A 26,914-nucleotide genomic window follows, 5' to 3' on the forward strand; every position below is an offset into this window, starting at 1 on the left:
AAAGAGGAGATAAAAACTGACTCTGGACTTCAGGTCATGCTAATCAACATCCTAAACAAACCATGTTGGCTTATTTCTGTTACTTCAGGCTAAATTTTCTTGATGTAAATCGTAGAAATAAGAAAACAAACATCCTAGTAAGGTCTGGTGATTTTCATTCACATGGTCCAGTTGTTGAACTGCTGAGCTGATGTGAGCAAGGCTAAGTTGTGAATCGAACATATTAGATGCATGTTTGATGACATGGTTGTATGTGTGGCATTTATGAAAGGGTTGTGGGGGGAGCTGTGATGTGGTCATCTGTGCTGTTTGTCCAGTGAAGTCAGCCATCACTCAGACGGTAAAAGAGAACTGTGCTGAGTGTCCGCACTGACCTGGTGATAGTAATGGAGAAGAGTTTGTGGCCATGTCTTGACAGATGAATTCAAATGAAAAAATATAGTGTACAGAATTTAGGAAGAGCAGTCAGAATTGGATGAGAACAGAATCTAATACCCGGGGACCATTTAAGTAGGCACTCGTACACTCTCATCAATTCAGTCGCTCAGTTGTTTCCAACTCTTTGTGACCCCATGGACTGCAGCACGCCAGGCTTCTCTGTCCATCACCAACTCCTGGAGCTTGCTCAAACTCATGCCCATTGAGTCGGTGATGCCATCCAACCGTCTCATCCTCTGTCGTCCCCTTCTCCTCCCTGATACATTCCCAGCATCAGGGTCTTTTCCAATGAGTCAGTTCTTTGCATCAGGTGGCCAAAATATTGGAGTTTCAGTTTCAGCATCAGTCCTTCCAATGAATATTCAGAACTGATTTCCTTTAGGATGGACTGGTTGGATCTTCTTTCAGTCCAAGGGACTCTCACGAGTGTTCTCCAACACCACAGATCAAAAGCGTTAATACTTCGGTGCTCAGATTTCTTTATAGTCCAAATCTTACATCCCTACATGACTACTGGAAAAAGCATAGCTATGACTAGATACTTTGTTGGCAAAGTAACATCTCTTCTTTTTAATATGCTAAGTTGGTTATAACTTTTCTTCCAAGGACCACGCATCTTTTAATTTCATGGCTGCAGTCACAATCTGCAGTGAATTTGGAGCCCCCCCAAAATAAAGTCTGTCACTTTTTCCATTGTTTCCATCTATTTGTCATGAAGAGATGGGACTGGATGACATAATCTTCTTTTTTTGAATGTTGAGTTTTAAGCCAGCTTTTTCACTCTCCTCTTTCACTTCCATCAAGAGGCTCTTTAGTTCCTCTTCACTTTGTGCTATAAGGGTGGTATCATCTGCGTATCTGAGGTTATTGATATTTCTCCCAGCAATCTTGATTCCAGCTTATGCTTCATCCAGCTCGGCATTTTACATGATGTACTCTGCATATAAGTTAAATAAGCAGGGTGACAATATACAGCCTTGATGTATTCCTTTCCCATTTTGGAACCAGTCTATTGTTTCATGTCCTATTCTAACTGTTGCTTCTTGTCCTGCATACAGATATCTCAGAGGCAGGTAAGGTGGTCTGGTATTCCCATCTCTTGAAGAATTTTCCACAGTTTGTTGTGATCTGCACAGTCAAAGGCTTTGGTGTAATCAATAAAACAGAAGTAAATGTTTTTGTGGAATTCTGTTGCTTTTTCTATGATGTTGTTAATTTGATCTCTGGTTCCTCTGCCTTTTCTAAATCCAGCTTGAACATATGGAAGTTCATGCTTCATGTACTGTTGAAGCCTGGCTTGGAGAATTTTGAGCATTACTTTACTAGCATGTGAGATGAGTGCAATTATGCCACAGTTTGAGCATTCTTTGGCATTGTGTTTCTTTGGGATTGGAATGAAAACTGACTTTTTCCAATCCTGTGGCCACTGCTGAGTTTTCCAAACTTGCTGGCATATTCAGTGCCTCACTTTCACAGCATCATCTTTTAGTATTTGAAAAAGGTCAACTGGAATTCCATCACCTTCACTATCTTTGTTCGTAGTGATGCTTTCTAAGGCCCACTTGACTTTGTATTCCAGGATGTCTGGTTCTAGGCAAGTGATCACACCATTGTGGTTATCTGGGTCATGAAGATGTTTTTTGTACAGTTCTTCTGTGTATTCCTGCCACCTCTTCTTAATATCTTCTGCTTCTGTTAGGTCCATACCATTTCTGTTTTTTATTGTGCCCATCTTGGCATGAAATGTTCCCTTGGTATTTCTGATTTTCTTGAAGAGATCTCTAGTCTTCCCCATTCTGTTGTTTTCCTCTGTTTCTTTACGTTGATCCCTGAGGAAGCCTTTCTTATCTCTCCTTGCTGTTCTGTGAAACTCTGCATTCAAATGGGTGTGTCTTTCCTTTTCTCCTTTGCCTTTAGCTTCTCTCCTTTTCACAGCTGTTTGTAAGACCTCCTTAGACAACCATTTTGCCTTTTTGCATTTCATTTTCTTGGGGGTAGTCTTGATCCCTGCCTCCTGTACAATGTCACGAACCTCTGGCCATAGTTCTTCAGGTACTCTGTCTATCAGATCTAGTCCCTTGAATCTATTTATTACTTCTACTGTATAATCCTAAAGGATTTGGTTTAGGTCATACCTGAATGGTCTAGTGGTTTTCCCTACCTTTCTTCAATTTAAGTCTGAATTTGGCAATAAAGATTTCATGATCTGAGCCACAGTCAGCTCCACATCTTGTTTTTGCTGACTGTATAGAGCTTCTCCATCTTTGGGTGCCAAGAATATAATCAATCTGATTTCTGTATTGACGATCTGGTGATGTCCAAGTGTAGAGTCTTCTCTTGTGTTGTTGGAAGAGGGTGTTTGCTATTCTCTTGGCAAAAGTCTGTTAGCCTTTGCTTTTCTTCATTTTGTACTCCAAGGCCAAATTTGCCTGTTACTCCAGGTATCTCTTGACTTCCTCCTTTTGCATTCCACTCCCCTATGATGTACAGAACATCTTTTTTGAGTGTTAGTTCTAGAAGGTCTTTTAGGTCTTCATAGAACTGTTCAACTTCAGCTTCTTCAGCATTACTGGTTGGGGCATAGGCTTGGATTACTGTGATACTGAATGGTTTGCCTTGGAAATGAACAGAGATCATTCTTGTCATTTTTGAGATTGCACCGAAGTACTGCATTTCAGACTCTTTTGTTGACTATGATGGCTCCTTCATTTCTTCTAAGGGATTCTTGCCCACAGTAGTAAATATAGTGGTCATCTGAATTAAATTTGCTCATTCCAGTCCATTTTAGTTCACTGATTCCTAAAATGTCAATGTTTACTATTGGCATCTCCTGTTTGACCACTTCCAATTTACCTTGATTCATGGACCTAACATTCCAGGTTCCTATGCAATATTGCCATTTACAGCATTGGGCTTTGCTTATATCACCAGTCACATCCACGACTTGGCATTGTTTTCATTTTGGCTCTGTCTCTTCATTCTTTCTGGAGTTATTTCTCCACTGATCTCCAGTAGCATATTGGGCACCTACCAACCTGGAGAGTTTATCTTTCAGCGTCCTATATTTTTGCTTTTTTATACTGTTCATGGGGTTCTCAAGGCAAGAATACTGAAGTGGTTTTCCATTCCTTTCTCCAGTGGACCATATTTTGTCAGAACTCTCCACTATGACCTGTCTGTCTTGGGTGGCCCTAAAGAGCATGGCTCATAGTTTCATTGAGTTAGACAAGGCTGTGGGTCATGTGATCAGTTTGATTAGTTTTCTGTGATTGTGGTTTTCATTCTGTCTGTCTTCTGATGGATAAGGATAAGAGCCCTATGGAAACTTCCTGATGGGAGAGACTGTGGGAGAAACTGGTTCTAGTTCTGATGGGTGGGGCCAGGCTCAGTAAATCTTTAATCCAGTTTTCTGTTGATGGGTGGGGCTGTGTTCCCTCCCTGTTGTTTGACCTGAGGCCAAACTATGGTGGAGGTAATGAAGATAATGGGGCCTCCTTCAGTAGGCCCCATGCACCTACTGCTGCCCTCAGTGCACCAACCCTGCAGCAGCCACTGCCAACCCACACCTCCACTAGGGAGTCCTGGACACTCACAGCAAGTCTGGGTCAGTCTCTTGTGGGGTCACTGCTCCTTTCTCCTGGGTCCTGGTCACACAAGGTTTTGTTTGTGCCCTCCAAGAATCTGTTTCCCCAGTCCTGTGTAAGTTCTGTAATCAAATTCCGCTGCCCTCCAAAGTCAAATTCTCTGGGGATTCTCAGTCCCTTTGCTAGATCCCCAGTTTGGGAAATCTCTTGTGGGTCCTAGAACTTTCTTAACAGTGTGAGAATTTTTTTGATATAATTGTTCTACAGTTTGTAGGTTATCTCCTCGGCGGCTCTATGGTGGGGTTAATGGTGACCTCCTGCAAGAGGGCTTATATCACAGGTTTTGTGACTCAGGTAGCTGCACCCAGAGCCCCTGCCCCTGTGGCTGGCCACAGCTGACACATACCTCTGCAGGAGACTGAAACACAGGTCTGGCTCAGTCTCTGTGGGGTCTCTGGGTCCTGGTGTACTCAAGGTTTTGTTTGAGCTCTCCAGGCATCTCTGGCGGGTATGTTTGGTTCTAAATGTGATTTTACCCCTCTTACTGTCTTGTTGGGGCTTCTCCTTTGCCCTTGAATGTGGAGTATCTTTTTTTGTGTGTGGGATCCAACATTCTCCTGTCAGTAGTTGTTCAGCAAAGAGTTGTAATTTTGGAGTTCTCACAGAGAAGATGAGTGCATGTCCTTCTGCTCCACCATCTTGCCAGTGGCATTCCTGGCGCCCTCATATTCTTCCTCAAAGCTGATGTAGTTGATGATTTTCATCAGTGTAGATTTCTCTCTTGGTATGTCTCTGCTCTATGCTGTTGCTCATTTTCTTCAGCTCATCCAATTTTAGTTTAGAACCACTCTGCATTTGATGTCCTTAGTGGTATTTCCCAAATTCCTTCTCATAGGGTACGTTATCACTCCTCTGAGAAATGCCTCTGACCTTAAAAAAAAAATCTAACCCAAATGACAAATGAAGGTTACTGCTGTAAGTCCTAGAAGATCTTGAAGCAGATGAAACCCCAAGAAGTCAAGAGGACACATAACTTTTGGTGCAAGTGTTAGAGAAGAAGAGATTTGAGATGGAATTTCTTTTTGCAACTCTCTAGGAAAAAAAGACAAAAGACAAAAGAAGAGGTGGTTATAACTGCAGCACATTGTCAACTTCACAGCAAAGTCTTTCCCTGCTTAATGTCTAGAAGTTGTGACATTAACTCCATCAGTTTTCCATCGGCCATGAACTTGTTCTCTGATGCTTCCTAGCATTCTTTCTAGTAAAAGTCATCTCACATTTTCCCTCTCTGGAATCCTGCTTTACAGGTAAAAAGGACCTGATTTTCCTCTCATTAACTAGGGACTTAACCCGGGCCTGTGATTCTTCTCCCATGTCATCTTTTCCTTAGATAGAATCTCTTGGGAAATACTTTTCAGAGAGGCACCAGGAACTGAGTCTTAATGAACAACCAATTGTCCTGTGTCACCAAAAGCATAACACAGGAAACTCAAAGACCCCAGCTCCCCAAGGCTGTCTGTCAGCTGTCTCACTCCTCTCACTCATTTGAAACTCCTCTCCTTTGCCATGTCTAGTCTTTCTCCTGAACCTTCCCTTGTTTTCTTTAAGGTTTGTCTTTCGCAAGAATCTGCTACATCCTTTCTGAGTCCAGAAGCATATACAGTGGCTAGGATCCCTTTAGTTCATCCTTCTGGATGAACCTATGAGTTGGGTTTGATACAGTGGAGAAATTCCTTTTTGGGCAGTAGTGTCTGAAGAGAGGGCTTCCCTAGTGGCTCAGATGGTAAAGAATCTGCCTGCAGTATGGGAGACCCAGGTTTGATCCCTTGGTCAGAAAGATCCCCTGGAGAAAGGAATGGCTGCCCAATCCAGTATTCCTGGGGCTTCCCTAAAGAGAATGGTGACAGCTTTTTTGATTGGAATTGTTCACATTGGTACCAGTTCAGGAAGAAGAAATAGCATGGGATTTGAGCTTTGCCGAATGTTTAAAAAGTTAGAACTTTGGAGACTTATTTAAGACATGATACATAGAGTTAGTAAGGTCTAGAAATAATCTTAGGTTAGGGGAAGAGGGGAGAATCTGTCACACTGAGTACGCAATGCACACCACCCAGTGATGAATTTTGCCACATTTAGAAATACGGCTTTTTTAATGCTGAAGTACTGATCTCCACTCACTCTTTTTCTGGGCTAGCTGCCTCTTCCTTTCCAGGGAAGAGAGAAATGGAGTGGAGTTAATCTCCGTTTTCTGAGTCTGTCACAGACCTGAGTGAGCGTGTTTGTTCAGAGAATAAAAATAAGTGACTCCTCCAGGGAATGACTCACCTTGCATCTGGGTACTGCAAGATCTTGAACACCTTGCCACCTTATATTTCTCATCTGTGGGGAACGTACAATTCTCACGTGGAATTGTAGCCTGGTTCCAGCCCTTCCAAGGGCTTTAGAGCTGCTACATGATTTGGGGAAGGTCAGGTGGATTGAGATTTGAGAGGAAATGTCAAGTCAGGCCCAGGAAGACAGATCTCGTTTCGGGAAGCATCAAGAAAGCCCCGGAGCACTTGTAGCTCAGTCTTGGTGTAGTTTTCCTTGTTCTTGGTATTTCTAAGGAGTTGTGGGGTTTATTAGTACCTTTCCTCATTGTGCTTTAGAGCTACCCTGATCAGCTGTCACAGCATTCAAGGCACCTTCGGCTGTGGATTTTTAAGTCTCTAGGACCATGTGGAGAGCTGGTTACAGCTCCTTCAGTTTCTCTCAGGTAGGATCTCATGGTAACACATCACAAAGCCCACCATTATCAATATGTAAACAGGTAACTCAGTGGCATTTTTCTCTCCTTTGTAAATCAAACAAGCTTAATATATTCTACAACTACCATACATCAAGTTGATTTTCTTTGTCTTGGGAAGAGCTCCCTATATAGCAAAAGATATAGATGTACACACACATGACTTTTTAAAACTAAATACTAACTTATTGTCTCTACTTTCAAAGAAACCAGGACTTTCCTGGTGGCTCAGACACTAAAGCGTCTGCCTACAGTGCTGGAGACCTGGGTTCGATCCCTGGGTTGGGAAGATCGTCTGGAGAAGGAAATGGCAACCCACTCCAGTAGTCTTGCTGGGAAAATCCCATGGACAGAGGAGCGTGGTAGGCTACAGTCCATGGGGTCGCAAAGAGTCGGACATGACTGAGCGACTTCACTTTTCAAAAAAACCATCTGTACATGCTCGGATCTTGTGGTAACCTAATTTAACTGTAGCCTTGTGAAGTATGTTTGGTTATTGGTGAATAGCATAGTTCATGGTGTTTTGCCTACTGAGATGAGCACAGTGTGGGGACATTAACTTAAAAGCATCATTTCAGAAAGATGTCTCTGTGCAGAACCCATTCAAGAATAAAATGTGACTTGAAGAGTCCCTTGTCAATAAGGGAAGAAGTGTGTGTGTTTATACAATATATTATGATCTTTGGGTATCAGTTCCCAAGACGAAGATAGTAATTTTTCTTTGCAATATACATGCAAAACAGACCTTTTTAATTGACAGGGTATACAGATAGACTATAGTTCAAAAGCCTCAATTCTTCGGTGCTCAGCTTTCTTTACAATCCCAACTCTCACATCCATACATGACTACGGGAAAAACCTAGACAGACCTTTGTGGACAAAGTAATGTCTCTGCTTTTGAATATGCTGTATACGTTGGTCATAATGTTTGTTCCAAGGAGTAAGCGTCTTTTTATTTCATGGCTGCAGTCACCACCTGCAGTGATTTTGGAGCCCAAGAAAATAAAGTCTGCCACTGTTCCCATTGTTTCCCCATCTATTTGCTATGCAGTGATGGGACCAGATCCCATGATCTTTGTTTTCTGAATGTTGAGCTTTAAGCCAACTTTTTCACTCTCCTCTTTCACTTTCATCAAAAGGCTCTTTAGTTCTTCTTCACTTTCTGCCATAAGGATGGTGTCATCTGCATATCTGAGGTTATTGATGTTTCTCCTGGCAATCTTGATTCCAGCTTGTGCTTCATCTAGCCCACTGTTTCTCATGATGTACTCTGCATATAAGTTAAATAAGCAGGATGACAATATACAGCCTTGATGTACTCCTTTTCCTATTTGGAACCAGTCTGTTGTTCCATGTCCAGTTCTAACTGTTGCTTCCTGACCTGCATACAGATTTCTCAAGAGGCAGGTCAGGTGGTCTGGTATTCCCATCTCTTTCAGAATTTTCCACAGTTTATTGTGATCCACACAGTCAAAGGCTTTGGCATAATCAATAAAGCAGAAATAGATGCTTTTCTGGAACTCTCCTGCTTTTTGATGATCCAGTGCATGCTGGCAATTTGATCTCTGGTGCCTCTGCCTTTTCTAAAACTAGCTTGAACATCTGGAATTTCATGGTTCATGTATTGTTGAAGCCTGGCTTGGAGAATTTTTAGCGCCAAAGAATTGACGCTTTTGAACTGTGGTGTTGCAGAAGACTCTTGAGAGTCCCTTGGACTGCAAAGAGATCCAACCAGTCCATCCTAAAGGAAACCAACCTTGAATATTCATTTGAGAGACTGATGCTGAAGCTGAAGCTCCAGTACTTTGGCCACCTGATGTGAAGAACTGACTCATTTGAAAAGACCCTGATGCTGGGAAAGATTGAAGGCGGGAGGAGAAGGGGACAACAGAGGATGAGATGGTTGAATGGCATCACGGACTCAATGGACATGAGTTTGAGTAAACTCCGGGAGTTGGTGATGGAGAGGGAGGCCTGGTGTGCTGCAGTCCATGGAGTTGCAAAGAGTCGGACATGACTGAATGACTGAACTGAACAGATAGACCATTTAGCCATCAGTTTGTACATTAACAGTCACAGGTTTGTGGAGTATTACTGTGAAATCCTATCTAAGGCAAGTGGAAGGAACTTTCAAAGGACGATCCATGAACATTTCATGTTGGGTTGCTTCTTTGGTGCATTGGTTTAAAATAGAACTTCTTATAGTTGCTTAGATGAAATTTAATTTTACATACTTAACTCAATGGTACAGCTTTAGTATTATGTCCATTTGTGAAGGAGGACCAGGAGGCATATAAAAAAGAGAAAACTACTTGAGTTTTTGGTGGTGATGGAATAAGGTAAATTTTAAATTAATTTGTTATTTTATGCTGTTGTATTAATATAAATCAATATAAGGAAATTTTATGTGCATACTAGATGGTTAGAATTAGGGTGAATTCTGTTTATGTCAAAATGATGATAATTCTGGTAGTGAGTCATTGTTACTATGGATTATGCTTTGCAAATTTTAAAAATTTATCTGACATTTGGGTTATTTAACTTGAATATAAAGACAATAATTTTTTTTTTTAATTCCAGAATAAAAAAGATGCCCGTAGTGAAACTGCTTAGAAATGAATCACTATTGACACTTTAGTGTTTATTACTTTCTAGGTTATATTTCTTGTGTGGTGTATATTTTGTAAAATATGTCCAAAAAAAATGACTCTTATTTTGAGGTCTGTGCTTTTCCCTTAATGTATTTTCAGCACCAACAGTACCTCCTGTGGCATTGGTTGTTGCTCATAGCACCCTATACCATGGATTTATCATCCCCTGACCATTATGGTTGTTTTCCATCTTTTGTATTAGAAACAGCACAGATGAACTTCTATATGGGGAAATTATTGAAGAAACTTGTTTGCAGATATAAAGGTATTAGCCTCTTGTTGAGTTATGAAGACCAAATGAGATCTGGGTAAAAGGCTAAGACTGGGTGATTTTTGTTGAGTTCTTACCTTGTGCAAGCATCCTGCTTCTGTTTTTATGCAGCATCGCATTTCAGCCTTGCGCAGCACAATGGGTTGTCATTTGCATTGCAGAGGTGAAGCATTTGAGACAGGAAGTATTAATGAAGAGTAATTAAAAATAGCAATTTTTGCTATTGTACAGTAATTGCTGTAGTAATGAAAAATAGCAATTTAGGGTTCAAAAGGCAATTCTCTACATTATCTTCACTTAGGACACTTCATAGTTACTGAATAAGTCTCAACAGGTGGGGTTTGGGATTTGATTATAGAGTCTTCTTATTTGAAGAATTGTATAAAATGAAACCTATGAAATTTTATTAAACAGCATTTTAACTTTTAGCCTGTTAGGGATCATGAAATACTGTAAACATGACTGCATGGTTTAGCAATTCAGATATTTCTTCAGACTGGCTCTCAAGTCATGGGATTCCATTGTGTGAACTCAGAGGTATGCTCTGGTAAAGATGTTACAGCAGGTAAATCATGACCCAGGACTAGACTTATTAGCATGTTACTATAAAATCCTAAAATGGGGTTCAAGGCTAGTTTTAATTATTTTTTTTTCCTTTATTTTATTTATTTATTTATTTTTTTATACATTATTTTTTTTAAATTTTATTTTATTTTTAAACTTTACTCAAGGCTAGTTTTACAGGAGGGCTCTGAGGCTCTGAGTTGCTGTACCTTAGTAGGTAGAATGACCCCAAAGATGAATGCAGTATTTGGCACCTGTAAATACTCACTACGTGGTAAAAGGTACTCTGCTGATGCAATTAAGTGTACAGATCTGGATTGTCTGCAAGTACCCAGTCTAATCCTGTGAACCTTGCTGTGGTGAGCATCAAAGAGAAATGACAGAAGAGAAAATAAGGAAAGATTCGAGTGTGAGGATTCAGTGTGTTGTTGCTGGCTCTGAGAAGTAGGTCTCCCTGTGCAAGGACCAGAGAGAGGCCTCTAGGAGCTCAGGGCAGGTTCCAGGTGACACAAGCAAGGAAATGGGTCCCCTAGTCACATAGATGCAGGACCCAGACTCTGCCAACCACCCGGATGCTCTTGGAAGCATCTTCTCTCCCAGTGCTTCCACAGGGAACACAGCTCCGCCTGTACCTTCGTTTTTGGCCTCATAAGTCTCTAAGCAGAGGATCCAGCTGAGCCATGCTTCCTCTGCACTCCTAACCTATGGCAGTGTGAGATGATCAATGGGTGTTCTCTTAAGCTGTGGGTCGTGATTTGCTAGGGCAGAAATACAAAAGTAATACACACTGCTTGTCGAATACAGCCACAATCCCTTGGTTCATTCAACAGCAGTTATCTCTTGGATGCCAAAAGCTGCCAGGCCACAGCTCGTTGGTTGATCCCTCTGAAGTTTCAAAGTGAATTTCTAAATCTGAGGTCTGTCTTACATACCTTTGTAAAAGCTTCAGAATTTTGTAGAAATCTAAAAGTATATTTTTTAAAAAAATATAAACTCTAGAAATACCTGCACTGTTGGCCCTTTTCAGTGAAGCCTATCAGTCACTTTTATGCTCCTGGCAATGTGGGGGCCATGTAGGAGGCATATTACAAGCAGAAGCAGTACTGATTGTCAAGGAGTTTTAATAATTTAGATAGGAAGAAGGGTTTAAACAAATGAAATAGTAAAGCAACTAGGGACTGAAGTGTCCTTCTATTATAATTTGTTGTTAAGCTCAGCCGTATTGCTTATAGTAGTGTGATGATGATGATGATGATGGTAGCTAACATGCACGTAGCACTCGCTGTTGCAGGCACCATTCCTGGATGCTTTATAGGTGTTAACTCACTTCATGCCCATAGCAGTCCTGTGCTGTGGGGTGGAGGGCTGTGACTCTGCCCCAGCAAACAGATTCCCAGATTTCCCTCAAGGTTGGCATAAACTAGATGAAGATTTCCCGTTCCTGTTATAGGCTTTTGGATCTTGTGTTCTGCATCTTGTTCTTCCAGGATATCCTCCCACATTCGCAGTTTTTGTAGATAGACTTCCTGGTTGCAAGGGTCTTGGATGATCTGGATTCATGCCAGTGGGGGAGTTTCTGTGTAATGTCCCTTGTTGTTGTTCAGTCGCTCAGTCGTGTCCGACTGTTTGTGACCCCACGAACTGCGGCACGCCAGCCTTCCCTGTCCTTAACCATGTTCCTGAGTTTGCTCAAACTCGTGTCCATTGAGTCAGTGATGCCATTCAACCATCTCATCCTCTGTTGCCCCCTTCTCCTCTTGCCTTCACTCTTTCAGCTTCTATAGGACCTGTCCCTTCTGATTGGAGATCCTTACTGTAGAAGATCCCTGGAATGTCTAGAGCTATAGGTTATATTCCTGCTGCAGTTTAGAAACTTACTTCCAAAAAGCACACTGATTAAGAAAGACCATATAAGGAATGACATGTAATACTAAATAAAAGGCATGCTAAAGACATGTTTCCAAATTATGTCTTTAAAGATACTTTGTTAAATAAACCATATCATATAAATCTACTGAAGAATCATTAAATGTGACATAGATTGAAAATACTCTGGTCTTACCAGAAAATGGAAAAAAGTAACTTGAGACTTAAAAATTTTTAAAAATATATTGATATAAGCATAATCCATGTTTTATTTCATTGTCATAGCAAAACCCAGGGTGTCCAATGTATACGTGTTTCCTTATAACATTTCATATATATAAAATGTTCGTCAAGAAATTCATGTGGATGAGCAGTTAGAGCTTTGGGGAAATGACTAGATCAAGAATTGAGGAGCAGCTTTGAAGACTGAAGGAGCAGATTCACCTGCTCTTTTGAAAAGATGTCAGTGTCATTTGCTTGCTCTTTTCGGATTACATTTGGCCAGTACATCTGCAGCATCTCCTGTTCTTTGTGCCATGAAATTGAAGAGATTTCCACAGTAAGGAATGGCCTCCAACTGTTCTTTTTCATCTGTTGAGATTTGCCCTCCCCCTGTCTCTGTTACCCAGATGAAATGCCAATAATATCCCCAACTGTTCTACTGCAGGCTGACAGATAGACGACTCCCAGGAGGTTTATGCTTGTTCTCTTTTGATGATAGTGGATAATTTGGGTAGGAGGCATTCATAAAACAAATCTTTAGAACAAATCCTTGGTCTGGGTACTTCTGAAATTTACCTTCCCATATAAAGCATCTTCTACTGAACTTCACATAGTAGAACATTTCCACTGTGGGTAGTTCTGAGTATTTGAAAGTTTGTAGAGCTAAAACATGCCTTTTTGCCACAAGAGAAGCCATTGCAATGAAAAGCCCACACACCACAACAAAGAGTAGCCCCTGCTTGCCACAACTAGAGAAAACCCAAGCACACCAACGAAGAACTCCCTCACCCCAAAAAAGGAGATGTGGAAATAGGTGATACTGAAGACCAGATGAAAAGAATATTATATATGAAATATTGGACATTGGACTCTGTCATGGTGTCATGGGAAGTCTTTGAAGAGTTTTTTAGCAAGAGATTAATATAAGATTTATATTTTCTATTGAGTATGATGTGGTTTGAAGAGAGGTAAATGAGAGGCAACAGTCTGAGTTGGGAGGAGACGGTGGGTTGCATTAAATCAAGGACACCTCACTTCTTGGCTTGAGACCCTGGTACATGGTGGTACCATTCACTGCCTGGGTATATGGGCCATGCTACAGATTAGAGAGTGGAGGGAAGTGTAAGAAAGTGACTTCACATTTGGAAGTGTTGAGTTTGAGTTACTCGTGGGGCATTTAGGTCCTGGAGGTGGATGGGGATGAGACTTTTGGACCCTGGAAATGCAGATAGATTGAAGTCCTGTGAGTAAGTGAGGTTGCCTAGGGAGAATGAATAGAAAGAGAAGAAGGTTGAGAGGGCTAAGAACAAACCACTGAGGATCATCAAAACTTAAAGATAGGGGAAAGCGAAGCCTTGAGGGAAGAGAAGTGGCAGCCAGAGAGAAAAGAGAAGAGCCTGGAGGGTATGTGTCATGGAATCCTGGTGGCTAAGGACAAGAGGACGGTAACATGCCAGACCCTGCTGAGGACAAGATAAATGAAGACTGCTATATCACGTCGACCGCGAGGAGGTGACCACCTTGGGGTTGTCCCGTGAATCCTGTCAACTCCTCATAAGCCGAACAGATGGTACTTCAAACTGAGTACAATCCAGGTGTTGCTGTCTCTGGAGTCCATCATTTCTTGCTGACCTGAATATCATCCTCGTACTATTCCAAAACCATTGTTATGCAATTCTAAATCTCATTTCCATTGTTAACTTATACCATGCTTATGATCAACTAAAAATTATCACATCTTTCTAATGTGAACCTCATGCATAGGAGATACATGTACACGTAGCAGACCTAAATAACAGACTTAAAAAACTAACTTACATATAGGGGCTTCCCTGGTGGTGCAGTGGCTAGAGACTCCATGCTTCCAGTGCAGGGGGCCCAGGTTCAGTCGCTGGGCAGGGAACGAGATGCCACCTGCCGCATGTGAGCCTGAAGCTTCACATGTTGAAACTAAGACCTGGCACAGCCAAGTGAATAAATATTAAAAAAAAAAAAGAAAAGAACTTACGTGTAGGACTTTATTCCACTAGTTAGTTTCAGGTCACTTATGTATGTATTAGTCTTTGGTCAGTGATTATCTAAGTTACAATAAAATAGACATATCTGTATTTAGTCAACAAAGTATTTATGAGAATTTTTAAAAATATCCCTAATATCCTTGAAATAAGAATAAGCATATTTTATCATCGTAGCATGCTTAGCAAACACGTCTTTGATATGGTGAGAGTAGTTATTAGGAAAACAACTATTTGTTAAATAAACTATTAGGCAGAGAACAGTACTGTCTAGACAGATAAATAACCTTCTTAATTTTCCAATTATGGGTTGACATTAGCAGGTAATCACAGGATTATTCATGTGTCAGTCCTGTGGCAATATTAACTATTTAGAACAGAAGAGTGAATTTGGAAATGGGAAAATGGGCCACTGAGGAACAAAGGAAATTGTCACTGAGTATGTGGCTCTTTCTTCATGGGACAGAAGTCTAGCCACCATCACTACTCAGTTTATATCTTATCCAGAAATATGTTGATGGCTTTAATAAGCATATTTATTTATTTATCTAGAATTTTTAACCCTGTTTTGGGAGCAAGTATATTTGGGAATAAAACAGGAAAGTGTATTGAATTATGTTTCTTCTTACATTTAATTTAGGAAATTGAGAAAATGTGTTCTGTGTTTTAAAAACATTTTGATTATATTATCAAAATTTAAAGAGTTCTAAGATTAATAGATTTATTAAAAACCTTTAGGACATTTGTGAATTCATGATTTTCTGAAACATTAGTTTATAAGGATGGCCCTTTGGTGGCGTCTGTCACTGTTGGTCTGTCTCCCACAGGGACCTTTGTTGGCTTTCTCCAGCTTCACGCTTGGTTTTCAGGGGCCTCTTCCTCCAGGAAGGCCACCACGTCTTCTCAGTTGACCTCTCCATGGCCATGATCTCTGGCACTCGGGGCTTGTATTTGACACTTTCTGTTGCCTCTTGAACCTTGTGCTGATGCAAGACTCATTGCATTTGTATTTTGAGTCTGAAAGCCTTATTAAGCCAGAGAAAAACAGACAATATGCTGGAACTGAGACTAACCCTGATTCTTGTTGAATTTCAGGGCTATTTTGTGAGTAGCCCTGCTGGTTTTTAAAGATAGAAAGCCAAAATACTTCAACACTTTAAAACATTTTAAAATTGCTGATGGGTACCCAGAGGAAAAGGAAATTTTGATGTGTTTTATCAGTCCCTTAATTATCCTCTATTTAGATATTCACAAGAGCAAATACACCCTAAGCTGCAAATGTGTTTTGAGTTATAGGGTTCTTTTTATATTAAGTAAACTATGTTTTAAAGTTTAAGCTTCTTTAAAAGCTCCCTTGCAATTTTCCTTGTGCTTGGGTCTGTCAAACCACTGATGATGTAACGGAATCTTACCATTTGATTGGATTATATCAAAATTTAATACCTAAAACACAGTGAAAACCATGTTTCTTTACAAATGATTTAAATTAGAGGAGAATAAAATAAAAAGTAAAAATTGATTGTCAGTTGAAATGATTTCAAGATTAAAAGGTTGAGTCTTGGAGAAGTGAAGATGTCTTATTAAATAGAAGAGTGCTTCTCAACCCTGGATACAGTGTAGAATCGCTTAAGAAACTTGGGAACAACAGCAGCAGTAAATACTGATGGCTGGACTTGTCCCCCAGAGATTCTGATTTAGATGGGGCCCAAGTATCAGTTGCTTTTTTAAAGCTTCCCAAGTGATTCTCATGTGCATTCAGGTTCAAAATGGATGCAAAGCCAAGCAATTTAAAAGAAAGCATTTCTTAGAATATAGTGACTACATAGCTATTTGACAAGAAGAAACATGAGAAAAAGATGGAGACAAACCTTCAGCTTAAAATTAGTAGAGGTTTACTTACGATCCATTATTCACAAATCTGAAATATAAAAGCCCTAAAACACAAAAGGTTTTCATGACTTGTGTGTTTGTGTGCTTAGTTGCTCGGTGATGTCCAGCTCTTTTGTGAGCCCATGGTCTGCAGTCTGCTAGGATCCTCGTCCAGTTTCCCAGACAAGAAAACTGAAAGGGCTTGCCATTTCCTACTCCAGGAGATCTTTTCGACCTAGGGATCGAACTCGCATCTCCGGCATCTCCTGCTGGTGGATTCTTTCCCACTCTGCCACCTGATGCCAAAGTCTAACCTAAACTGAATATATTTAGTAGAAAATCCTGAGACTCCTCCTAGTCTGTCTTTATCCCATTTGGTATGAATAATCATACATTTCATTACAGAAATATTAGTGTGTCTGATTTCTTATTATAAGACTTCACTGAGGGTGTGACATAGGTAGGGTACATTTCTGAGCTACATAAAATGTTCAGTCACCAATTCAATGGACATGAGTTTGAGCAAGCTCCGGGAGATGCTGAAGGACAGGGAAGCCTGGCGTGCTGCGGTCCATGGGGTCGCAAAGAGTCGGACATGACTGAGCGACAACGAAGGCTTGTGATAGACCACTGTGAGAATGGACTTCCCGTCAGATCAACAGCAGTGCATTTCTTCTAATTTTCTAGGCAGTGGTTTAGCACGCTCATAAAATAAAAACAGTGGTGAATATCAGAGCATGGCTCTTGGCCATTTTTAAATATACATTTATAGGTATGTATTTTTTGATACTGATTTAAGAAGAGGGTTCCATATGTGTCGTGATGAGAGAGGCTTACATTAAGGAACAGCACAAGGAGATCAAGTAGAAAAATAATTGTCTATAAAAGACTTTTAAGTGTAACAGACTCTTCCCCCAAGTTAATGGTTTAAATCAGCACATATTTACTGTACCTTCTTCTTTTTTTTTAAGTGAAACAGGTTAAGTGTTTATTAGGAAAAAGGGTATGTGTGGATAGACACACAAAGGCGAACTCAGAGAGAGTCGCCACATATTTATTATCTTCATCAGTCCCTGAGTGTTAGGAATTCAGGAGCATCTTAGCTGGTTGGTTTTTGCTCAGGGTTCCCAGAAAGTTATCAAAATGTGGGCCAGGACTTCAGACATCTGGAAACTTGAGCGTTGCTGGGGTGTTATGTTTCTTTTTCAGTGCCGGCAAGTCCCGTATTAGTGCTTACAAAGAAAAGTCTAGTCTCTGTTTCTGCAGTTGTTAAAAGTTTAAGTTTTCAGAATAAACCTAACAAGTATTTGCTAAAGGAGGCTTGGAGTCCTAATTTGTTCTGAAGATTTCTGCTACAAGTCCCTTCTTAGGGGGAGTGCCTTCTCTTTGGATTTTCCTTGTCCTCCCTCAGGCAACCTTTTTTTTTCCCTCCCCTGGGTTCTGTCTCTGTTCCCTTTAAGTTGCCTCTTCATCCACCTCCTGTGGGTCAGTGCAAGCGTGTTGATGGCCCTGAGTCATGGTGCTGAAAAGATAGCTGCCTGAGCGGAGCTTCTGCCCAGAAGACAGGCATTAGTCACAATTGAAAATAATGAAATAATGATTGCTGGTGTGTCTTTAAAAAAAAAAAGTGCTAAGAGGATACTGTGTTGTTGTTCTGTCACTAAGTCGTGTCTGACTCTTGCAACCCCATAGACTGCAGCACGCCAGGCTCCCTTGTCCTTCCCTGCCTCCCGGAGTTTCCTCAGACTCCTGTCCATTGCGTCAGTGATGCCTTCCAGCCATCTATAGGAGACTCTAACGGGATCTCACCCAGTTTGTGATTTGTTTGCTCAGTGCTTCCCCCTTTGTATTTTGGAGGAAGAATAACCTACCCTTGGGTTTTGCGCAAAAATGTTTTCCCTCTGGGGCAGAAATGTGGAAGCTGTTCTACACGCCACCGCACGTAACACTCGTCCGTCCTCCCTGACTGCAGAGTTCAGGGGATGTGGTGTGGTACAGTAGAGTATTCTCACTTATTTTATGGAAAAAAGAAAAAGCTTAGGTTCATTTTTAACTGTGAAGTTCTTGTCTTTCTCACTATCCTTTTTTTTTTTCCATCTTGGCTTCCCAAAAAGTGCTCTGTGGGTTTCTTGCTCATCCTTTTTGTCCCTTTCTTTCTCCACCAAATCTTTGCAGAGATGTTTTATATAGTGTTGGGAATATAACATTTTCCTTTTCTGAGCTACTTCTGTTTTGAGTCTTATTTCTAAATCGAGAAAGAAAAACTGAAGCTCTCATGAAGAGAGTCTCAGGTATAGAAAACTGAAGGAGGAGGGTGGAGAAGACAGCTTTAAGTGAGCCACCTTCTGCATCTTTTTCTGTCTCTGCTGCCTTTCTATGTCTGAGCCAAGAGGAGTCTTCCCTGGGCGCCACAACATTAGGAAGCCATTGACAGGGCCCCAGGGAGCCTTTCTAATCTGTGTCTTTGTCCACCTCCAGATATTCTCCCCTGTAACAGGGGATTGTGTGTAACGGTAAACCTTACACACAATTTCAAATGTCTAAAACAGGCACTAATTTGTGTTTTGTTTTGTTTTGTTGCTTTTTTATTACTACACATGCAAGTATTTTGTAAAGGCTTTCCTCTGATGAATCATCACTTCTATCTCTCCCAAGTCTCTTTTTCTGCATAAGTTCTTCAACTAAATTTTTATATCTGTGAGCATTTTTTTTTTTTTTAAACTTTTAATTTTGTATTGGAGTAGGAGCGGCTGAGCATGCGTGCATGTGCGGGCGCATGCACACATGTGCGCTCACACACAGCTGATTGACAGTGTTGTTTCTGGTGAATAATGAAGGGACTCAGCCATACATATACATGTATCCCTTCGCCCCCAAACTCCCCTCCCATCCAGGATGCCACATAACATTGAGCAGAGTTCCACGTGCTCTACAATAGGTCTTTTGTTTGTTATCTGTTATCAGTACAGCAGTGTGTACATGTCAACCCCAAATTCCCTAACTGTCCCTTCTCCCTGTCCTTCTCTCAGCAACCATCAGATGTTCTCTGTTAGTCTCTTTCTGTTTTGCAAGTTCATTTGTATCATTTCTTTTTAGATTCCAAATATAAGGGGTGTTGTATGATATTTCTCCGCCTCTGTCTGACTCACTTCACTCAGTATGACAATCTCTGGGTCCATCTGTGTTGCTGCAAATGGCATTATTTCATTCTTTTTAATAACCCAGTGATATCCCATTGTATATATGTACCACATCTTCTTTATCCATTCCCCCATGAATGTTTTTGGATTTCAAACCCCCACCATTAGAGAGGGACTGATTATCTTCTCATTACAGTATAATTTTCCTGAGGAAGCCCTAAGGAAGCAAAGAATCAGTTAAATCAAGAGTATATATACCCTTTAGACTGGCATTCACACTGGCCAGCCAGGGAAGCCTGGCAGTAAAGCAGTGTGGGGAAGGGGGAATGCTTTCTTCAGGGATGACTATACCTTGATCATTGTGGTGTGGATCCCAGGCAGAGTCCCAGTGTCTCGCTGAGCTGCTTTTGCCTTCACATACATCAGTGTAAATTAGATTAATTTCCGTAGCAAATCTTCTTTAACCTTGAACTTCACGCTCGGCCTTTAAAATTTCACTTGTATAACACATTAAGCTGCAGGACCCTTTCAAACTCACTACCACCACCCCTTGAAACCTCCAGAGGTTTCCCAGATATTATCCTCATGTTATCTTTTTTTTTCCCACATTATCTTTGCAAGTGACTGTGGTTATCTTTCTTGGTCTCTGTTTTATGTTCCTTTTTGAGAAAGGATTTAAGCATATATGTTCAGGGAGGAGAGAGAGAATGAGTGAATAAGCAAAAATCTGGACAGCACTTAAGATATTAGAGCTCATCCTGCCTGTCCCCATTTCACCTGGCCTGTGTGTTGGTAGCATTCGAGTTTATGCAGCACGTCATCTGAAAAGGTTGCTGGTAAACCTGTCAGGCCTCAAGTGATTGTTCATTGTATTCAGACAGAAGTCCAATTAAACTAAGGTCGTCTACCTCCGTTTTTCCAGAATTTCTGTATAAACTAGAATCTTTAGGAGAGAAAAAATATTTACGATCTTTGCCACAGTATTGTGCCTGTTGTAATAATTTATTTGCATTATTCCTGAATGTTACACCGTTACGTTTTTGAGGTACTTTTCATCAAAGCGTCAGAAGTAACAGTGTTTTCCAGTGTGTACATTCTGGCAACTGTTTATAATTTCTTTTTAAAGGAAGTCAATTCGATTCTTTGAGGTTTTTGGCCTAAAATTCCTATGCAGAAGTTTTTCCATATTATTAAAAACAAACAAAAGTATGGCAGCAAACTTAACTCTTATCTCAACAGCTCTTAACTTTGCAGATCTAAAGACAAACCTATGTTTTTCTTCTTCTAATTTGATGTTTTCCCCCTAATATTTTCTTAGGTGCAGAGAGAGCTAGCAGCTGTTATTGCTTTGAAAGCAAGGAAGTCTGGTGAGTAGTCCTTCATGGGGCTGGAGGAAGATTCTGATTCTTAGGGGATATTTCACATGTCATGTGGTTGTGAGCAGTTGAATGTATCCTGGGAAGATTTGGTCCAGAAAGCATATCTCCATTTGTTTTAAAAAGTATTTATTCTGCTGTCAAAATAGCACAGGCATATATACAGTTCTTTCAGATTTCACTGCCTGGCTTTATTTCATGCTTCAAGGAAAAATGAAATTCAAAATTCAAAATGTGTTTGCAGCCCACTGCAAGCATGGGTCTAGGTACCCAGCAAAAGAAAGCAAACCACTTTACATTACTTGTCATAATGACAGAGGAAAATAGATAATATAATGGTGGTCTCTGTTTTATATTTCTCATCTCAAAGTGGCTTCTTAAAAAAATAATTGAATTGTCTAATAACATTTCATAGCAAGCATGTTTCATAGGAACTGATGGTATGGATCCAATTCCTAATACCTTAGGAAGCAATCTGTGAATATAATAAGTGGAAAGGAAAAGGGAGCTCTCAGCTACATCTTGAGGAGAGAAAGCCATGTTTTGCTGAAATTCAGTATGAAACAGACGCTCAGTGAGGTAGAGAACCCTTGCATTGAAAAGAAGAGTAGCAGGAGGACCCTCGCTGTTCAGAGGAGGCCGGTGCTGAATGGAATGGCAGACAGAGGGGAGAGGCTTCATGGAGAATGGTAAGCCAGGCTAAGACTTTGCAGGTGAAAGCACTGTGACAAAGTCAGAGAGTTGCCACGGTTTGAAGAAATGCCTGCAACAGAGATGTCTTCAGAACAGAAGTCATACATTTTGCATCTTCCTTTTTCTAGCTAGAAGCGAAAACTTTGCTTTTCTCTCGGTGGCTTTTGGGATCAAACACACCTTGTTGTGTTTGTACTATGTTGATTTGGCTGTTGTAGAGGATGCAGAGCCTGGATACTACAGAGGTGGTGGAGAAGAAATGCGAGGCACAGCGATGCAGATCCGCAGCGCCCAGGCAGTGGGAATGGCATTAGATCGTGGATGTTTGCATAGGTGGAGGCCAAGAGGGAGAAGGGACACCAGTATACAGGTTGTAGGAGGGGAATCTTAGAAGAAAAATTGTGCTAGAGCTGATGTAGTGTCCCACAACCGTAAGGAGACAAAATTTACAGTCTGTGTGAGTTGGGATGATCGTGCCTTGGAAGATAGATTTATTTTTTAAGTTTTAGAAAAAGTTGGGGAAATAATAAAATACATATGCTCTGTCATTGCTGGAGCAAAATAGAACAAGTAAATATAGATGGGGCTGGAGAAGGAGGTGGTTGCTAATTTACACAGTGTGGGCTGGGCAGGCCCCTTGAGCAAAGACCTGAAGTCACTGAGGGGTGAGCCCCGTGGACGTCCAGGCAAGAGCATTGGACAGAGGTGTGCAAAATGTGTGTAGAGAACAGCAAGGAAGTGAAAGTGGCTGGAGCAAAGTGAACAAGGCAGAAAGAGGTAGATTCCGGACGTCAGGCTGAGAAGTTTGAACTCTCTGGAGGTGAAGAGAATTGAGGAAGCGTCAGCAAGCCCCACACACAGTGGACTGTGCAGAGTCAAAGACTGGTATGCAGTTGACTGTTATGCCATGAGGTTAGCGTCTCTATTTTCCTTACTTATTTCATCCGTGGAGCTTGGAATGTCAAGACAACATTGGCAGCTTCTCAGGGACAGAGTGAAACACAAATATATCAGGAATGGGGACGTAAATTCATAGTTTTATTTTGTCAAGTTCCATGAAAACCCCTACTGGTAATTTTTAAACTGTATTGAATTTATAGGTCATTAGATAAATTGGCACTTTGGAGATAAGCATTTCCATTCATGAATCTAGGATTTCATTCCACTTTTTTCATATCTTCAGTACTGTCTTAAAAATGTCTCCTTAAAGCTTTGTACATTTTTTTGCTTAATGTATTCTTTGGCGCCTTTGGTTACTGTTATTTTTTTGGCTTCTGGTATTTTTAGCTTTTTTTTTTTTAAGTGAAGGTTTCTGTCTTTGTCTTTCATGACAGTTTTTCTTGAAATAAACTTTACCTTTTAGAGTAGTTTCAATTCACAGAAAAATTGAGCAGAAAGTACCCAGTTCCCATATACCCTGTGTCCCCACATGCCCTGCTCCCTTACTGCCAGCATCTCAGAGGGGTATATTTGTTATAATCAATAGCCTATGTTGACACATCGTTGTCACCCACGGTCCATAGTTTAGGGTTCATTCTTGGTACTGTCCATTTTATGGGTTTGGACTAATGTCTAATAACATGTGTTTATATTATAGTATCACACAGAATCACTTCACTGCCCTTATGCTCTACCTATTTATGCCTCCCTCCCCCATATTCTGGAAATCACTTATGTTATTGTCCCCATAGTTTTGCCTTTTCCAGAACATCACGTGGTTGGAATCATAGAGTAGATAGTCTTTTCAGATTGGCTTTGTTCAGTCAGTAATAGGCATTTAAAGTTCCTCCATGTCTTCTACTAACGACTTGATAACTCATTTCTTCCTAGCTTAGAATAATATTCCGTTGTCTGAAAAAAAAAAAGAATAATATTCTGTTGTCTGAATGTACCGCAGTTTATGTATCTGTTCACCTGCCAGAGGACATCTTGATTGCTTGCAGGTTTTGGCAGTTATAGATGGTATAAATAAACCTTGTATAAACATCCGTGTGTATGTTTGTATACAGGTTTCATCTACACAGACACCTCCATGCACACATAGTTTTCAGCTGCTTTGGTGAGTAGCAAAGAGTGTGATTTCTGGACCGTGTGGTAGGAGTGTGTTGAGTTTTGTAAGAAGCTGCTTCTGGTGACTACCTTCCCGAGTGGCTGTGCTCTTTGCGTTCCCACCAGCAGTGAACGAGAGTTCCTGTTGCTCTGGATCTTCACCAGCATTTGTTGTCAGTGTTTCAGATTTGGTTGCTTTAGTTTGCATTTTCCTGATGGCATGTGATCTGGAATATCTCTTCATGTGCTTACTTGTTATCTTTATATCTTCTTTGAAGAGGTGTCTGTTAAAGTCTTTGATCCATTTTTCAGTCAGCTTGCTTGTTTTCTTGTTGAGTCTTAAGAGTTCTGTATATATTTTTGATGATTGTCCTTTTTAGGATATATTTTGCAGGTGTTTTCTCCCAGTCTCTGGCTTGTATTCTCATTCTCTTCACATTGTCTTTGAAAGAGCAAAGATTTTTAATTTTAATAAAGTCAGGCTTATCTTTCTTCTCTTTTGGATCCTGCCTTTGGTGTTATAGCTAAAAAGTCATATCACACACAAGATCATCTAGGTTTTCTTCTATTACATGCTAGACCTTTAAGTCTGTGATCCGTTTTGAGCTCATTTTCATGAAGAGTGTTAGGTCCGCATTTAGGTTCTTTTACGTGTGGGTGTGTGTGTGTCTAGTTGTTTGAGCAGCACTTGTTGAAAACACTATCCTCCTTCCATTTTATTGCCCTCTCTCCTCTGCCAGAGGTCACTTGACTGTATCTGTGTGGGTTTATGTCTGGGCTCTGTTCTCTTCACTGCCCTGCTTGTCTGTGCTTTCGCCAGTGCCACCCTGTTTGGGTTACTGTAACTTTACAGTGCGTGTTGGTAGGGCACTGTCAGCCTTCCAGGTTTTTCTCCTTCAACATTGTTCTGGCTATTCTGGGTCTTTTTCCTCTCCATATATACTTTGAATCAGTTTGTTGATCCACATCTGTTATCTTTTCTAATTGTTTATTTTTCCTGCATGAGAATTCTTGTTTTTGTTCCTATCAAAAGTGTTGAACTTAAATGAATTTTAATAGCTAGTTTTAAAATTACCTGGGGTTTTCTTTATAGGCAAATACAGTGTCTATCAATTATGACTATTTTATCTGTCTTACCAACCCAAGTAACTCCCCCTTTTTCCCCTCATGCTGTTTCATTAGCTAGGGTCCTGTGATACATAAATTGAATAATAAAAAAGATAGTTAGCATCCTTACTTTGTCCCTGACAAAATTAAATAAGTTTTCTGACTAGAAAAATAGAGTAAACAAAGAAGATCATTTTTAGAGAAAAACAGACTTTTCTGTGCCATATTCCCCAAACTACAACAAATTTGGGAAACCGTCTAGGGGCAAAAATAACCAAGATGATATTGCAATATTCAAAGAATCCAAATGTGGACTTCAGGAGATAGCCACCTGATTTGTCCCACACTTCTGCTGCTGCATTTGGCCTTGAGAGTAGATGGAAAATCATAGCGGCAAAGTGTGAGAACCTAACTCCTAAGTATGGCTTTGGTTCCTTTATCAGATTCTAACTGAGCACCTACTCTAGGGCATTGGCGGCACGGTGGTGAGCAAGGACAAATACGGCTCCCTGCTATTTTAAAATCACATTGTTTATTTCAGAGATAAATAAACGTGAGTAAGTCAATGGCTGTCTGAAAAAGGATAATGTATTACTATGTAGTTAGGAGGTGATAAAATGAACTGTTAAACACAGCCTTAATTAAACAGAATTTTAGCTGCAGAATGGTGCTTTCTGTATGCTCATTAAAAAAAAAAGACTATTTTGATTTTTTTAAGGTAGAATAAGAAGAAACTGGTATACTTCTAATAAAAAAGTATTGAAATAATAGTTGGCACATCTGGGGCTTGACAAAAGGAATTGATTGCCTTAATATCTGTCTTGCAGTGGAACTGTTAATTAGGGCTCAGGTGGTCATGCCAGATTTACGTCTCTCTGTGAAGGGTTGTTAAAACAAGAATTAGTATAAAGAAAGAGTTTTTTGGTTTCAGCTGTCCTACAAACAGAAATAAAAGTAATTGCCAATTGATAGATTATATAGATGACTCAAGGATCTAGCTTTGTAAAAAATCTATTTTGTTGTAATTTTCTAAGAAGCCATTAGGATGTGTCTTTAAACAGTTTTCTCCTCGAAATGCTAACCTTAGTGAATATGAATAGCATTTTAAGGCTTCACACGGTTAACACAGATATCCTTGCACTTGTTTCTTTTTTGTTGAATTGCTGATTCTACTGCTAATTGTTAGAGTCTTAGGAACATTTTCTTCCCCCTTTCAAGGGAATCCACAGCCAAAGCGTGTTTAGCTCTCAGTATCTTTAGATTAGATGAAATTTGTGCCATGGTGGGCTTTTATTTCTGGAAAGCCAGAAATCTCATATTGGTAAACCTCTTTGGCAGTTTTTATATTTCACTCTCTCTCCTAGTCCATACCTAGTTAAATGTTTTAAAACTAAGTATCGAGGATATTAATGTTTGGAAAACACAGAAGAGGTTCTAGACTCTGTTTGTACTATTAAATGTCTTTGTGACTTTGGTAAAGGGATTCCAATTTGTATTGTATCATAAGGGGGTGGGTATAGAATGTAGGCACCTTCGTGATTCCTTCCAGCTCCAATATTTAATTATAATAGTATTTTCATTAATTTCTTTCATTATCCTTAATGGAGTCACAACCTTGGGAATGTTTTATTCAGGACTCTTAGGGACAAGTGAGAGAAAAATAAACTGAAAACCACAAAGGCTCAGGGCATCTGTGGAGCTAATCAGTCTCAGCAGGAGAGAACCTCTTTCCTGGTAAGGCCCACGGAGGTCTCAGCGGGGACTTTGCTGGAAGGATGGAATGCCCATCTCTGGAGCAGTGGAAGCTTGGATGGAGGGCAGGATACAGAGGTTAAGTCCCCCGAACTGAGGCTGGGGCAGGTGTGGCTCCCCAGAGAAAACCAGCAGGAGAGGGATGGCTGCTGGGGCAGAGTGCTCACCACAGGAGGAGTTGCTTGTATTGTCTGAATCTTGTGATTCAGAGAGGATTTAGAGGGAAATGTCGTGCCTGAGAGAGAGTACACAGGTTAAGGCTGCAACCAGTGCAAACCCAGGCTTTCCAACATCCAGTCTCTAGTTTTCCTAGCTACGCTGCGTCCCCTCCCTTGTTATTACGGGGAGTAAAGATTTGGTTTATGGAAAGGCATTCACATTTTCTACTTTTGTTTCTGGGAATGGAAAAGAATCGAGTGAAAACTTACATTTTTCAAGCAGTAAATAGCAGCAATTTTCCCCCCTCATTTTCAAATAAATTAGCCAGGGATTCAGGTTACCGTGTTATTTTTGTACCAAGATATTTTATTAT

General features: G+C 40.5%; 1 protein-coding gene across 2 annotated transcripts in view; it reads left to right on the forward strand.

Annotated features, from left to right (window-relative positions):
• RAPGEF5 (Rap guanine nucleotide exchange factor 5) overlaps positions 1-26,914 on the forward strand; it is a 235,128-nt gene that overhangs the window by 73,771 nt on the left and 134,443 nt on the right. For both annotated transcript variants that reach the window (XM_086397408.1, XM_086397410.1), the window contains exon 7: positions 20,724-20,772. In XM_086397408.1, the coding sequence (XP_086253534.1) occupies positions 20,724-20,772 (49 nt within the window). The remainder of the gene's footprint in view (positions 1-20,723; positions 20,773-26,914) is intronic.

This window comes from Bos grunniens, chromosome 4, assembly GCF_055505025.1.
Source record: "Bos grunniens cultivar Pamir isolate PY7600 chromosome 4, Bosgru_T2T1.0, whole genome shotgun sequence".
NCBI classification, from domain to species: Eukaryota; Metazoa; Chordata; class Mammalia; order Artiodactyla; family Bovidae; genus Bos; species Bos grunniens.